Raw genomic sequence first — 17145 nt, forward strand, 5'->3', positions numbered from 1 at the left:
CAAATTGAATTTTCTGAAACAAATTCAAACAGTTAAAAAAAAATCCCATGAGAGAAAAGTACAATGACATTTCATTTATGCAAACACAGACAAGGATTCTACTGTATGTGAAATTTCCAAATGAATGGAAATGCACCACTCTTTAAAATTTAAGATGTAAATCTTTCTTATGTTGATTATGTAACCTCCTGAAATACTATTTACAAATGTCTGAGGCTGGGGCGCCGGGGTGGCTCATTCGGTAAAGCATCTGACTTCGGCTCAGGTCACAATCTCCCAATTCATGGATTTGAGCCGGGCATCCAGCTCTGTGCTGACAGCTCAGAGCCTGGAGCCTGCTTTGATTCTGTGTCTCCCTCTCTCTCTCTCTGCCCCTCCCCTGCCTGCACTTGGTCTCTATCTTAAAAATAAACATTAAAAAAAATTTTTTTTAATGTCTGAGGCTGTTTCAAAATGATGAGGAAATAAAAGAGTAGGTAGAATATAGATGAAACAAGATCATCCATGAATAATATTTGAAACTGAGTGATGGACACATGTGGATTCATTATTCTACTTCTGTATGTGTTTGAAAATTTTCATTTAAGAAAATTTATACTACAGCAGTCAAAACAATGTGGTACTGGTATAAGGCTAACCACAGACCAAAGGAATAAAAAATCCAGAAATAAATCCATTCATCCATGGTCAGTGGACTTGACAGCAGTGCCAACACCAATCAACAGTCAAAGAAATAGTCTCTTCAACAAATGGTACTAGGTCTAGATGTTCACATATAAAAGATGTTGAACCTCTAATTCACATCATATACAAAAATTGACTGAAAATGGGTTAAAGACATAAATTTAAGTGCTAAAACATAAAATTCTTAAGAAAACATAAAAGTGAATCTTGATGACCCTGGACTTGGCAATAAGATTCTTAGCTACAATACCAAAGGTACAAGCAACAACAGCCAAAAAAAGAAGTTGGACTTCATCAAAATTAAATTTTTTTTGTAAAAGGGACACTATCAAGACAATGAAAACAGCCCATATAATGGAAGAAAATATTTACAAATCATACATCTGATAAAGGTCAAGTATCCAGAATATATACAGAATTCTTAAAACTCGACCTTAAAAAAACAATTTAAAAATGAGTAAAGGACTTACACAGACTTTTTCCAAGGACATGCAAATGGATAGTGAATACATATGTGAATACACTGTGAATACATGTGAATACATCATTAGTAACCAGGGAAATGCACATCAAAACTAGGATGGGACACCATTTCACAACTACTAGGGACACCATTTCACAACTACTAAGATGATTATTAAAAACAAAAATAAAAACAAAGGCCAAGATACGAAGAAATTAGAACCCTTTCACACTGCTGGCAGAAATGTAAAATGGTGCAGCCACTATAAAAAGTTTGGTGATTCCTCCAACATTTTTCACAAAACTAGAATTAATACTAAAATGTATATGGAACCACAAAAGACCACAAACAGCCAAAGCAAACTTGGGTGGGGGAGGGGAGAGAGGGGGCATGGGCAGGAGAGATATATCACAATCCCTGATTTCATGATATAGTACAAAGCTGTAGTAATAAAAACAGTATGAAACTGGCACAATAATAGACATAGGTCAATGGAACAGAATGGAAAGCCCAAAAGTAACATTTATATGGTCAATTAAATTATGACAAAGGAGGCAAGAATCTCTTCAATAAATGGTGCTAGGAAACCTGGACAGCTACATGTAAAAGAATGACACTGGACCAATTTTTTTTTTTAAGTTTATGTATTTTGAGAGAGTGAGCGAGCAAACAAGGTAGGGGCAGAGAGAGATTTGGGGAGAGAGAGAGAATCCCAAGCAGGATTCTCTGAACTGTCAGAGTCAGCACGGAGCCCAAAGTGGGGCTTGAACTCATGAAGGATGAGATCATGACCTAAGCCAAAGTCAAGTCAGACGCTTAACCAACTGAGCCAACCAGGCACCCCTGGACTGCTTCCTAACACCATACATAAAAATAAACTCAAAATAGATTAAAGACCTAAATGTAAGACCTAAAAACATAAAATTCCTAGAAGATAACACAGGTAGTAATTTCTCTGACATAAGCTATAACAACATTTATCTAGATATGTCTCCTCTAAGGCAAAGAAAATAAAGGCAAAAATAAACTACTGGGACTATATCTAAATAAAAAAAACGTGTGTGCAGTGAAGGAAACCCATCAACAAAACCAAAAGAAAACCTCCTGAATGGAAGAAGATATTTGCAAATAACATATCCAATAAGGGATTAATATCCAAAATAAACACAGAACCTCTACAACCCAACGCCTCAAATAATCCGTTAAAAATGGGCAGAGAACCTGAATAGACATTCTTCCAAATACATTTAAAGGGTCATCAGAAACATGAAAATATGCTCAACATCACTCATCTGCAGGCAAATGCAAATCAAAACCACAATGAGTTATCACCTTACAACCGTTCAGAATGGCTAGTATCAAAAACAGTAGAAGTGTTGGCAAGGATGAGGAGAAAAAGGAACTTTTGTGCCCAGTTGGTAGGAACATAAATTGGTACAGCCACTGTGGAAAACAATATGGAGGTTCCTCAAAAAATTAAAAATAGAAATAAAATATGATCCAGTAATTTCACTACGGGATATTTACCCAAATAAAACGATTAACACTAATTGAAAAAGATACATGCATGCACCACAATGTTTACTGCAACATTACTTACAATGGCCAAGATATGGAAGCAATCCAAGTATCCATCGATAGACAAATGGATAAGGAAGTTGTGGTGTACATATACAATGAAATTATGCAGCCATTAAAAAAAAGGATGAGATCTTGCCATTTGTGACAACATGGATGGACCCAGAGGGTACTATGTTAAGTGAAAAAAGTTAGATTGAGAGACAAATACCATATGATTTCACTCATGTGGAATCTAAAAAAAAAACATAAATAAACAAAACGCAGAATCAGGGGCACCTGGGTGGCTCAGTCAGTTAAGTATCAGACTTCAGCTCAGGTCATGATCTCGTGGTTTGTGGGTTTGAGCCCCACATTGGGCCCTGTGCTGACAGCTCAGAGCCTGGAGCCTGCTTCAGACTGTGTCTTCCTCTCTCTCTCTCTCTCTCTCTCCGCTCCTCCCCGGCTTGTGCTCTTTCTCTCAAAACTCAATGAACATTAAAAAAAAAAAATTTTTTTTTTAAAAAGCAGAATTAGACTTATAAATATGGAGAACTGATGCTTGCCAGAGGGGAGGGGATAGGCACAATGGATGAAGGGGAGTGGGAGATACAGGCTTTCAGTTATGGAATGAATAATATAGTCAGTGATATTGTAATAGCATTGTATGGTGTTGGACCGTAGCTACACCTCTGGTGAGCATAGCACAATGTATAAACTTCTCCAAACACTATGTTGTACACCCGAAACTAATGTAAAATTGTGTATCAACTATACTCAAAAAAAAAAAAAGTTTGGTGGTTCCTCAAAACATTAAACATAGAATTACCATATACCCACCAATTCCACCCCTAGGTATATACTCAAGAGAACTGAATACAGGGACTCAAACACCTGTACATAAATGTTCATAGCAGCACTTGTCACAACAGCCAAAAGGTGCAAACAATCAAAAATGTTCATCACTGGATAAACGGATGAACATTATTTGGCATACATATACAAAATGAAATTATTCAGCTATAAAAACAAAATGAAGTACTGACACATTCTACGACATGGATGAACCTCCAAAACATTAGGCTAAGTAAAAGAGTCCAGACACAAAAGGTCATATGTGGTATAATTCCATTACATGAAATATATATCCAGAACAGGTCAATTAAAAGACATAAAGTAGATTAGTTCTTGGTTGCCAGGAGCTCAGAGGAGGGGGAAATGGGGAGTGACTGCTTAATGGGCACAGATTTCCTTTGGAGGTGCTAAAACATTTTGGAATTAGAAGAAATAGCAAAACGTTGTGAATGTATTAACTGCTACAGAATTACATTATTTAAAATGATTGGGGTACCCAGGTAGCTCAGTTGGTTAAGCATCCAACTTTGGATCATGTCATGATCTCGCTGTTCGTAAGTTCAAGCCCATGTTGGGCTCTGTGCTGACAGCTCAGAACCTGGAACCTGCTTGAGTTCTGTGCATGTGTGTCTCTCTGCCCCTCCCCCACTGGCTTGCTCTCGCTCGCTCTCTCTCTCAAAAAAAAAGAAATGAAACATTAAAAATAAAATTAAGTTAAAATGATCAGTTTCATGTTATGTTAATTTCACCTCAAAAAAAACTTCACAATACTGATTACATATTTCATATTAACCCAACTAAGAGTGAATTAATAACAACACTCTATTCCTTTTTCAGTAGTAAGTTTGCAGGCTTTCAAAACGATTTTGTCCTTAAACCAAACAGGACAGAATGCAGTTACCACTTATCAGTTTAATAATTCCTTTCAATTCTAATTACCAAGAGACTGAGATAACCAAATTTTGAGAATTATAAATAAGTTCAAAATGAGAACATGAAGAGAAAATCTACACAAGAAAAAAAAAATTTTTAGCCAGATACCTATAACGCAAGTGTGAACTTAAAAAATTATGAGCTATACCACTATGAAATGCAGTGTAAACCTTGAACAAACTGTGAAAAGCCACTGTGCAGCTAGAAATTTGACATATGGACTGAATATTAAATATTAGAGGATTTGTGTTAATTGCACTAGGTGGGATAAGGGTATTGTGGTTATATTAAAAAAACATTCAGGGAGAAATGTCAAGATATTAATAAAATACATGACAAAAATGGAGACAAAATTCTATTTACAATTAAATCTAGGTGATAAGTATATGGGGTTCATTATATTATTCCTTCAACTTTTCTGTGTGCTTGCAATTTTTATATTAGAAGTTAAACTTCTATATTTAAAACAATTACAGGGGCACCTGAGTGGCTCAGTCGGTTAAGAGTCTGACTCTTGATTTAAGCTCAGGTCATGATCTGAGGGTCATGAGATCAAGGGCCACATCAGGCTCATGCAGAGCATAGAGGTTGCTTAAGATTCTCTCTCCCCCTCTCTCTGCTCCTCCCCATCCCCACTCATGCGCCCTCCTTCCCACTCTCTTTCTAAAATAAGTAAAATAAAAATTAAAAAATGAGTAAAAATAAAATTTAAAAATTACAAGCTTGCATAAACAAAAGGTAAACTTTGGAATGAATCGGGCACCTATTACTTTGTCTCATAATTTTTGGAGTTTGGAAAGGTAATGCCTTCCCAACATTTCATTCCTTTAAGACTTTGTTAATTATTAATGTGTCTAAAAAAAGAAATTAGTTTTCATTATTTTGAGTTTAGAGCAAATTAAATTCTTGAGAACTGAAAATCCACCAAGTACATACCTTTTTTTCTAGGTTCAGTCTTGACAAGTCATGTATTTAAGTAATATCTAACCTTAAGTAAAATGTCACTGACCTGGACTGAAGGATTATAAATTAAAATGAAAATATTAGATAACAGCACAACTGTCCCTGTACTGTTTTACACAGCATTAAATACTATCTATATGCAAGGTAAAATTTCAAATCTAACCATGTAAAAATAATAGAAATAGCATGTACAAGTTCCAACCTAGAATAAGAGGGAAAAAAATAGAAATAAAGCATGGCAGAAGTGGCACAAATGAAAACAAAATCGATGGCTGAAATAAAGTCAAATCTATCATTAATACAAGCAATATAAGTGACTTTAAATCCTTAAAGATAGGCTGTCAAATTCTATTATAAAAATTCAATGTTACGCTGTTTACCAAGACAGACCCAAAACAGCTACACAGAAAGGTTAAAAGGGAAAAGATGGAATACTCAACAAAACACTAGGAAACCAAATCCAAAAGCATATAAAAGGGATTATACACCATGAGCAAGTGGGATCTCTCCCAGGATTGCAAGGTTGAGTCAACACAGAAAAATCAATTAACATAATCCAACATATGTGAATAGAAAAAAAGACAAAACCACATGATTGTCTCAGTAAATGAAGAAACAGCATTCAACAAAATCCAACATTCTCATGGTAAAAACTTTCTACAAATTAGAAACAGAATGGAAATTCCTCAATCTGAAAAAGGGCATCTAGGAAAAACACAGTTAACATCATACCAAATGGGTAAATACTGAAAGCTTTTCCCCCTAAGATAAGAAGCAAGACAAGGATATCCACACTCCCCATTTCTAGTCAACATTATACTGGAGAATCTAGCCAGAGCTTTAAGCAAGACAAATAAGCCAAGAACATTTAGACTGGAAAAGGAGGAAACTATCTGAACTTGCAGATGACATGATCATGTCCACAGAATACACATACATACATACGTACACACACACACACGTCAAAATATCATTAGAGCTAGTAAATGAGTTCAGTAAGATTACAGGATAGATCACTATACAAAAATTGTATTTAAACTATGCACTAGTAATAATCTGAAAATGAACTTAAAATAATTCTACTTTCTGGGTGTTGTATGGAAACCAATTTGACAATAAATTTCATATATTGAAAAAAAATTTAAAAAGATAAAAAAAATAATAATAATTCTACTTTCAACAGTGTAAAAAAGAATTAGATGCTTAAGAATACTTTTTTAAAGAACTGCAAATGTTGAACTCTGAAAACTGTAAAAAAAAGAAAAAAATCACTGAGGGCATTCACTTTCGAATGTCCCCTCTCTGTAAAGAGAGCTTTCTTACTATTCTTCCTTTTAAAAAAAAAAACCTTTTTAATGTTTATTTTATTTTTAAGAGACACAGAGCATGAGTGGGGGAGGGGCAGAGAGAGAGAGGGAGACCCAGAATCTGAAGCAGGCTCCAGGCTCTGAGCTGGCAGCACAGAGCCTGACGCGGGGCTGGAACCCACAAACCGTGAGATCATGACCTGGGCTGAAGTCGGACGCTCAACAGACTGAGTCACCCAAGCGCCCGTATTATTCTTCCTTTCTAATCTTATATTCTAATAAACATTTGCCTGCTGCTGGCAAAAAAAAAAAAAAGAAAAAAAAAATCACCGAAAGTAAAGACCTAAGTAAGTGGAAAGACATCCCACACTCATGGATCAAAAGGCATAATATTGACAATACTCCCAAAATTGATCTACAAATGAAATGCAAATCCCACTCAAAATCCCAACTACCTTTCTTTCTTGTTGCAGAAATTGAGAAGTGACCCTAACATCTGTATGGAAATGTAAGGAACACACAATAGCTAAAACAATCTCAAAAACAAGTTAGAAACATCACACTTTCCAATTTCTAAACTTACTACAAAACTAATGCAATCAGGAGAGTGTGGTACTGCAATCAGGAGAGTGTGGACACAAAGATCGAGAGAACAGTATTGAGTCCAGAAATAAACCCCTACACATATGGCCAATTGATTTCAACAAGGAATTAGAGAATAGTCTTTAACAAATAGTGCTGGGACAACTAAATATTCATAGGCAAAAAATTAAGCTGGACTCCCACCTCACACTTAATAAAATGTAACTCAAAATAGCTCAAAAGCCTAAATGTAAGAGCTAAAACTACAAAGCTACAAGAAAAAAAAAAAAAAAGAAACAGTAAATCTTCACGACTTTGGATTTGGTAACAGTTTCTTAGATCTAACACCAAAAGTACATGCAACCAAAGACAAAATAGATAAATCAGACTTCATGAAAATTAGGAACTTTTTTGCTACAAAGGGCAACGTCAAGAAAATGAAACAACAGGGGCACCTGCTGGCTCCTCAGTAGAGCACGTGACTCTTGATCTCAGGGCTGTGAGTCTGAGCCCCACATTGGGTGCAGACATTAATTAAAACTCAAAAAAAAAAAAAAAAAAACCCCAGAAAGTGAAACAACAACCTCCTAAGGCAGAAAATAACCCACAAAATGGGGACAAAATATTTGCAAATCATATCTCACTAAGGATTTGCATTTAGAATATACAAATAACTGATATTCCTCAACAATAAAGAAATAAATTTAAAAATAGGCAAAGGATCGGAATAGAAAGTTCTCCAAACAAGATATACAAAGAATCAAAAAGCACATGAGGACATACTCAACATCTTAAGCCATCATGGAATGCAAACCAAAATCCCAGTAAGACACCACTTCTCACACCTACTAGAATGGCTATAAATCAAAAAGTGAGAAGACAGAAAGTGCTGATTCTTTTGGAATTCTTTTCTTATAAACATTTTTTTAAATATTTATTTTTGGGGCGCCTGGGTGGCTCAGTCGGTTAAATGTCCAACTTTGGCTCAGGTCATGATCTCACAGTTCATGGGTTTGAGCCTGGCATTGGGTTCTGTGCTGACATGACAGCTCAGAGCCTGGAGCCCGCTTCAGATTCTGTGTCTCCCACTGTCTCTGCCCCCTCCCCGGCTTGCACTCAATCTCTCTCTCTCTCTCTCTCTCTCTCTCAAAAATAAATAAATAAATAAATAAATAAATAAATAAATAAATAAATAAATAAATTTTAGTTTTTATTTTTAAACACTCTCAAAAATAAACACTAAATATATATATATACACACACACACATATACACACACACACTTATTTATTTTTGAGAGAGTGTGTGAGTGAGGTAGGGGCAGAGAAAGGGAGACAGAGAATCCCAAGCAGGCTCCTTCCTGTCAGCACAGAGCCCTCCCTACATGAGGCTCATATCCACGAACTGTGAGATCACAACCTGAGCCAAAATCAAGAGTCAGATGCCTAACTGAGCCACCCAGAGACCCCAAGAAATTGGAAATCTTCTACATGGTTGATTGGAATGTAAAATGGAGCAGCAGCTTTGGCAGCTCCTGAAGAAGTTAAATACAGAGTCACCCTATGACCCAACAATTTAACTCCTAGGTATAAACACCAAAGAACTGAAAACATATGTCCACACAAAAACTTGTACAGGTATTTTTATAGCAGTATGATTCATAATAGCCAACAAGTAGCACCCCAAGGTCCATCAAGGAATGAATAGGAAAATAAAATGTAGTATATTCATATAATGGAATTTTAGAACACATGATTCTAGCCTTAGAAGAAATGCCAACCACAATGTCATCAGTCATATCTATCAGCTTCACAAAAGCTCAGTACCTGAAACCTAATGACATAAATCTGAATTAAAACAGTACTCAATTTGGGGCGCCTAGATGGCTCAGTCAACTGAGTGTCAGACTCTTGACTTTGGCTCAGGTCATGATCCCAGGGTCATGGGATCCACGTTCAGCACAGAGCCTGCTTAAATCCCCTCTGCCCCTCTCCCTTGCTTATAAAATAACAACAACAACAACAAAACCAACAGTGCTCAATTGTATTTTTAGGGACTGCTATCCAAAGTTTATGGTTTGAATAAAGTTTCAGAAACAGAAAAGCCACATATTTTAGACCTCAGTGGAAAGTACATTTCTATCACCAAAAGGAGGACTGAAAACCAATTATTCTAAAAAATGACTGCTACCTGGGTGAAAAATAGGGATTTCTCTTGAAGAACATACCTGAAATTTTACATACCATGTCTGAAACAGGAAGGACTGAAACATTCAATCATCATTGTTTTCACTTTAAACATACAGGCTAAGAGAAAAGCAATTATGTAATTAAATTGGTTGATAGACAAATTCTTTAAAGAAATTTTGGCACTGATTAACTTATAGACAATGGCTGTCATTCTTCTATTCTCCTTTTTTGAGTTCTTAATCTTTAATAGTTGTTTCACCAATAAAGACCCTATGAAGATATTAATTTTTCATTGGAAAGTCTGTATTTTGGAATATCAAGATTTCTTAAATCAGCTAGGACAGCACAGTGAAAAGCCACAGGTTCTGGGGTCAGAGTCTACCTACCAGCTGAAAGGTTCTAACCACAAACATATTTTTACGTTAAATCCCACTTTCCCCTTATCTGTATTTACATAATAGTTCTTGAATCTCTATACATTTCCCTTCCTCCTAGATTCTCAAACTAGTTACAATGTGGTTATTGGTTCTAAATTAAGTTCTTTCGTTAAAGTTACATAAATATGTGGTTACTGCTAGGGCAAGCTGGGTTACTATGATTATTTTAATACTGTTTTAATAAGGGTTCAAAATACCTGTGTATTTTGTACTATAATTTCTCAACAGTTCATATTTGTCACAGGGCATAAATTAGAATGGGAGAGGAAAAGAAGTCATTTGAATGCTGCTGCAATGTAATCCTCTCCCTGTTCTCCCCCTTTTCACTATTTACATATTATCACAAATTAATAACCTAACCACAACTTAGGCCTCACCTTTTACACTATTTCTAGTAACAAAGTTCAGTGAGTTGGTCAGACACAAGATAACCATCTTAAAAGTTTTCTTATTAAACAAAAAAGAAAAATTACATAAACAGCAACCAAACTGTTAAGATATCTAGGAATAAGCCAAACGAGAAATATCCTAAAGACTCAAATAAAAAAAAATAAAATTTTACTCATCTACAATTAACCAAATAGAGAAGCATGTCTTATCAGCAATTTGTTTACCACGTTATTTCGATCACCTAGGACAATACCTGGCACTTAAGTGATTAGGCAGACAATACATTTCTTGAATGAGATAATTCAATATCATAAAGATGTCAAGTATACTAAATAATCCAAAAACTTAATGGGATTTAGAATTAAAACCAATCCCAACAGATTTGTAATAGACCTTGATAAGTTCACCTACTGCATAAAAAAAAAAAAAAAAAAAAAATCATAAGAGCATGAACATGACCACAGATGTCTTAAGTTGTCCTTGAGCAGTTCTCAAGCATTTCTATCATCTGTTAGAAAAACACTAATGATGGTCCAACAGCTTAGAAAATGTCTCACACATGCCCAAATCTAGTTTAGGAATCCCTAAATCAGCTGTTCTCAAAGTAGTCCCCAAGACCTGTTCAGGGGGGTCTAAACTAATTCAAGAGATCAAATCTATTTTCAAAATAATACTAAGAAGCTATTACACTTCTTTATTCTCATTTTCTTACAACTGTAAGGTGGAGTTTTCAGGAGGCCACATGACGTGCGATACTGCTCCAAGAATGAATGCACAAACATGAGAATCAAGTTCTCTTCTAAGCCAGACAGTAAGGAAATTTGCAAATATGTTTGATACCTGTCCTTTCATTACTTTTTGAAAATGATTACTTAACAACGCTACTTATGTTAATGTGTTCATTAGTTTTTTAAGATTTTAGTTTTTTAAGTAAACTCTTTGCCAAGGTGGGGCTTAACCTTATGACCTCAAAGATCAAGAGTATCACGCTTGGTGGCTCAGTCAGTTAAGCATCTGGCTCTTGATTCTGCTCAGGTAGTGATCTCAGGGTTCGTGAGATCATGCCCCACATTGGGCTCTGTGCTGACAGAGTGGATGGAGTTGGCTTGGATTCTCTGTCTCCCTCTCTGCCCTCCCCAGTTCACATTCTATAAAAATAAATAAACATTAAAAATAAAAAAGAGTCCTACCAACTGAACCAGCCAGGCACCCCGAGTTTTATTTTTAAATTAATAACAACTATTTTAAGAACTTTTAATTTGTAATACAGTTAAGTATTGATAGATATAACCCACATAAAAACGTTTTTATGGGGCGCCTGGGTGGCGCAGTCGGTTAAGCGTCCGACTTCAGCCAGGTCACGATCTCGCGGTCCGGGAGTTCGAGCCCCGCGTCAGGCTCTGGGCTGATGGCTCAGAGCCTGGAGCCTGTTTCCGATTCTGTGTTTCCCTCTCTCTCTGCCCCTCCCCCGTTCATGCTCTGTCTCTCTCTGTCCCAAAAATAAATAAACGTTGAGAAAAAAAAAAATTAAAAAAAAAAAAAAAACGTTTTTAGTTCCTTAGGAAGTTAAGAATGTAAAGGGGTACTAGGACCAAAAAGTTTGAGAACTGCTGTTCTGACCTAACCACTGACACTCAGTTCTTCAGCTAAACAATGCTTTGCCTGCCTTATAGATCAAATCCAAGAAGGAAAGAAACTTAGATAAATAAAGCACAATTAGTAGGCAAGCAACATCAAAAATAGCTGCATCAGCTCTCCAGAGATCACCACTATAGAAGGTTAAAGTTATTACAAGCTAACAACAAAAGTTTATCATCTGCTTTCTCATTCATGTATGGCAAACTATGACAAATATCACGTATCAATTTCCTAAAGTATCAGTAAGGGAACAAGGTAAGCCAATAGAACTCTTGGATTATACATCTTTTTTATGATCGAATATATGAAAACACAAGGTTTTTAAAAAAATTTTTTTAATGTTTATTTATTTTTGAGAGGAGGGGGGAGGGGCAGAGAGAGGGAGACACAGAATCCCAAGCTGGCTACAGGTTCTGAGCTGTCAGCATAGCTGGACATAGTGCTGGAACCCACGAACTGTGAGATCATAACCTGAGCTGAAGTCAGACGATTAACCAACTGAGCCGCCCAGGAGATAAGAAGGTTTTGTTTTATTTTGTTTTGCTAATTTAAGTATATACAGATGAGAAATAAATGCCTTTGTTGAACTAGACTATTTGGACTACTTGTTACTTGGTTTACTCCCTCTCTAGGCAGCTCTAGAGTATCTGATATACTCGGAGCTCCTTCTGAGCAGGTTCCTTAAGCAGATAACCATGTTTTCTACCACAGGGGAGGGACCCTGCTACCCTGATCATACCTGATTGACTAGGATAAATGTCTGACATTAGAACATTCCTAAAGGTGAGGAAACTATCTCAAAGACAGCCAGAACTCCCATGAAAACAGGGAAATTGCCAGTAATAACAGGAATATTACCTGAGTTAAAACAACAAATAGTGGAGTCACTATACTGGCAAATTTACTGGTGTAGAGAATCACAGCAAGAAATAACCTGATGGTGAACATACCCTAGAACTCTATGGAATCCTGAAAGACTTTCTAGCTCCTGAATGACATCCCCACCGCCATGATATCTGATGCTGGGATACATGAAATAATTATCTTTCTTCTCTCTGTATGCCCCCCCCCTTTTTTTTGCAGGGAAGGTAATTAATACTATTAATGTGACACATCAACTCCCTTATAATCTGAAATTTGTAACTACCACACTTAAGGGGATCAAACAAACAAAAAAGGGACCAGAATGAAGAAACAGAGGCTAACTATGAAAAACAAAATAATTTAGATCCTTTTTCTTTACACACATCCATAAGAAAATCAATTGTATCGTGTAAATGGAAAAAGTACGACGTCACTAGAACACACAAGATCCCATAAGGTCCCATTACATAAACTGAGGACTGTGAGAATTATGAGCATATTGGCCTTGGGACGCCTGGGTAGCTCAGTCGGTTAAACGTCTAACTCTTGATTTTGACCCAGGTAATGATCTCATGGTTTGTGAGTTCAAGCCCCGCATGGGACTCTGCTCTGACAGCAAGGAGCCTGCTTGGGATTCTGTCTCCCTCACTCTCTGCCCCTCCCTCCCTCCCTCCCTCCCTCTCTCTTTCAAAAATAAATTAACATAAAAAAAATACTGGCCTTATGTTTTGCATGATTTATAGATATTGAATCCTAGCCCTTATCTCATCAAGAGTTTTTCCAGTTGGGGCACCTAGGTGGCTCAGTCAGTTAAGCCCAGGTCAATGGGCTTGGGTTCACAAATTCAACTCAGTCAGTTCAGCCCAGGTCAATGTCTTGGGTTCACAAATTCAAACCCCGCATCAGGCTCTCTGCTGTCAGTGGAGCCCTCTTTCAGATCCTCTGTCTCCCTCTCTCAGTCTGCCTCTTCCCCCATTGGCTCTCTCTCTCAAAAATAAACAAACATTACAGAAAATTTACATTAAAAAAAAAAAGTTTATCCAGTCAACTGAAAAAAGGCAGGAAAACTTGAATACCTTAACAAAATCTCATTCTCAGAATTACCCAAGCTGTAAAATTTTAGAACTTAGTTTTTGAACAAAAGTCAGTCACTGGCAAGATAACATGCAACTCAAATAAAATCAGACACTCAGATGAAATAAAACCTAATTTTAAATGAACATTGAGTGACTGAGAAATTAAAATAAGGATTAAACATAAGGAAGTAAGAATTAAAACAAGTATTTTCTCTGTTCTTTCCAAAACCTGAAAAGTGACTCAATGCCCTATCTTGATTAACTAGTAAGCAGCTGCTCATTTCTCACCCAGTTCTACCTGGCCAGAAACATTTTCAATTTAGCATAGCTTGAAAGGGAAGGGCAGGTGGAATGAATATAAAATCATTAAAAGTGGGGATTTTTATACAAGAGTAAAACCAGACAAATATCTTATTTTACACAAACAAGAACGTTAATCCTAACAGAGGGCTCTCTCCTTCTAGACCTTCTTCCCAGTCTGTTTTTCTCTCTTTTACAAATATTCAAAATATCCTTGAAAAAAACAGTATTCAACATACAGAAGGTCAAAGCAAACTAATTCACAAGTAGTGGAACTTCTCTGGTCCCCGCCTCCCCACAAATATCTTCCCAGTCCCTCCTTTCCACTAAAATATCTTACGTGGGATGCCAAAGTAAAAAGGCCAAGCAGTTCTGGTCCAAGGGGGACCTCTGCAAAACCCTGGGATTTCTTACATTATTATCTGAAAGGCATTTAAGCAAAGGAGACCATGAAACATTGGGGGGGGGGGGGGAGGATTTAATACTAGCACATGAGAAAATAAAATTTTCAATTACATTGACTTCACTTTCCCTTCAAAATGAGCCAAAATATAAGACAACAGATTAGTCGGGGGGGGGGGGGGGGGGGGGGGGGGCGAGGAACCAGTAGCAGCATTTCTCCTATACTTCCAAACCAATCATTTAACAAGAGCCTCCAGTGTTTGCACTTTAAACTTTACATCACTCATGAAAACCTTTATAATCAGTAACAAACACTTTTTTTCTAAAAACACACAAACAAGAATAAGTGTCTCCCCTATGAATAGCTTTTTTCCATTATGAAAGAACTTAAAAAGTAAAGCATTAACATACATGTATTTTTTTTTAATTTAAAGGACTTCTGTAATCCTGAACGAAGCAAACCAATTGAGGAAAAAAAAAAAACTTTTTAAATAAGACAGTGGACAGCTGAGTGGATACTCCATAATACTTAAGAAAGCCTTAATATTCCCTAGACTTGATGATAAAATTGGGTTTTTTTTCCCCTCAAGTATTTATCTTTCAGATACACTTGAAAGATTTACACATGAAAAGATTGAGATGGCTTTAAAATATCCAGCAGGTGGATAAAACAGAAATGGTCATGTAATAACCATGGGTAATTGGTACAGAAAGCTTTATTATACTCATCTATTTCTTCCACACGGTTGAAGAAAAAATGCAGCCTATGCGTCAAAACATCCGGCCAAAAGCAAAGAAATTTTTGCCCCACGAAATCACCCAGAATTCTGCTTATTTTCTCTAATTTACCTGGTTTGATTAGCAAGTTCTAGTCTGCAAGCCAATTAACTTCCTCCAATTCCAAGATTAACCTTGATGTCTTTCAATTCCACTCATCAGCTAGGTGACTGCTAGGTAACTGTCAGGTGAGCCACAACCCAGAATTCCAAATTATAATTAGTAACCTTATTTTAACTTCAAGACCTGATATCCATTTTTGAGTCAAAATGACTATTACAGATGGTTGTCGTGGTTTTTGTTTTAATTTTACCTTACTCTCCCCCTAATCTCTGAACTAGTTTGGGGAGAATACAAAGCTGAAATATAACAGATGTTGTTCCCTCCCTGGGAGTAAACTTTGAGAAGAGTGAAAGAATTCAATCGAATGTGACACACAGAAATGTTGCAAAAATTTCGGGGTAGGTAGCTTTATGATATATCCTTACACTCCCTCCCCCCAAAAACCTTTTAAGTGGTTAGAAAGGAGAGACCCGGGTTGGTTGGTTTTGTCTCCTCCCCAGTTTTTAGGGGGAGGTGCTTAGAGAGCAAAGAAATGACCAAAAGACAGGCCGGAAGAAGGAAAGCTTTGAAAAGCACGGAATCTGGACAACCAGCCCTTAAATAATTGAGACCTGTCCCCAAATACAATAAAGGTTAAGAGGGAGTTACCTGTTAAACACCTCCGGGTAATTCCAACGCACCTGAGCGGCTCAGAGTTTAAAAAAAAAAAAAAAAAACTAGCTCTAGGTGCACATATTCGAACTCTCCTCTCCAAGTATTCATAGGTACAAAGGCACAGAAAGAACTCTTCCTCACCGTCGCTAACAGTAGCGCCGCAAAAACAACTCTCTCGCCCTGGCCACGATGGCCGGGCCGTGTCCGGCCCAGAGAAGCGTCCTGAGCCCCTACCCCTGGGAACCCCGAAACCACTGCCCTGCTCCTGTGGCGGGAGACCCCTCTTTCCAGGCCGGGAGAGAAGTAGCCACGGGACCAAGTATCGACTGAAGAACGCCGCCGAGGCCCTCCGCGCCCGCCCGGAACTGGGGTCTTGGCCCCGCGCCGCCCCATTCTGGACTCAGGCCCGGGGCCCCGCGGTGCCGGTCGCGAGCCTTGCCCCCGGTCCACCCCGCGCCGGCGGAACCCGCGCGAACCCCTGAGCTGCGCCGGACGCCGCCGTGCAGACCCAGTCACTGGCTACCTGTCTTCGCTCTTGTTTTTCTGCTTCTTCCCCATCGTGTGTCAGCGGCGCTCGTAGCCCCAGCCCCTCTATTCGGTCTGTTACAGACCCAATGTCCCCCAGCCGACTTTGGTCTCTGTTCAGCTCCGTTCCCCTCGCGCTGCCGCCTCTCGCACCCGGCTCTCCACAGACCCGCGCACTGGGACAGGGCACATATGGTGTGAGCTCTGAGTGCGCAAGCGCATCGCCCAGCCGCCTCGGCGTGAGGACGCAGGGCGCGGCTCATCGAGAGCTGCGCTTTGGGTAGAGCGTCTCCAGTTCACCCGCCCCTCAGGCGGGAGCCCGAGCGCCCCCTTTCCACAAGCGTCCTCCGCGCAGCGATAACCGCGGGGTTCTAGAACCCTGACACAGACAATGAGGCCGAAAATTCCCCTTGTCAGCTCCATCTGTAAGGGGGAACGCGGACTTGGATAGTTGGAGCTCATTTCAGAAATAAACCTTGGGCTTTC

At 38.1% G+C, this 17145-nt stretch overlaps 1 protein-coding gene across 3 annotated transcripts in view; it reads right to left on the bottom strand.

The window, feature by feature from the left end:
* Positions 1-16961, bottom strand: part of EIF5B (eukaryotic translation initiation factor 5B) — a 93966-nt gene extending 77005 nt beyond the window's left edge. The window contains exon 1 of one of the 3 annotated variants that reach the window (XM_047851172.1): positions 16658-16961. In XM_047851172.1, the coding sequence (XP_047707128.1) occupies positions 16658-16922 (265 nt within the window). In that variant the 5' untranslated portion in view covers positions 16923-16961. The remainder of the gene's footprint in view (positions 1-16657) is intronic. The other 2 variants (XM_047851171.1, XM_047851173.1) reach the window with 2 other exon arrangements.
* Between the last annotated feature and the right edge of the window lie 184 nt (positions 16962-17145).

Source organism: Prionailurus viverrinus, chromosome A3 (assembly GCF_022837055.1).
Source record: "Prionailurus viverrinus isolate Anna chromosome A3, UM_Priviv_1.0, whole genome shotgun sequence".
Lineage (NCBI taxonomy): Eukaryota > Metazoa > Chordata > Mammalia > Carnivora > Felidae > Prionailurus > Prionailurus viverrinus.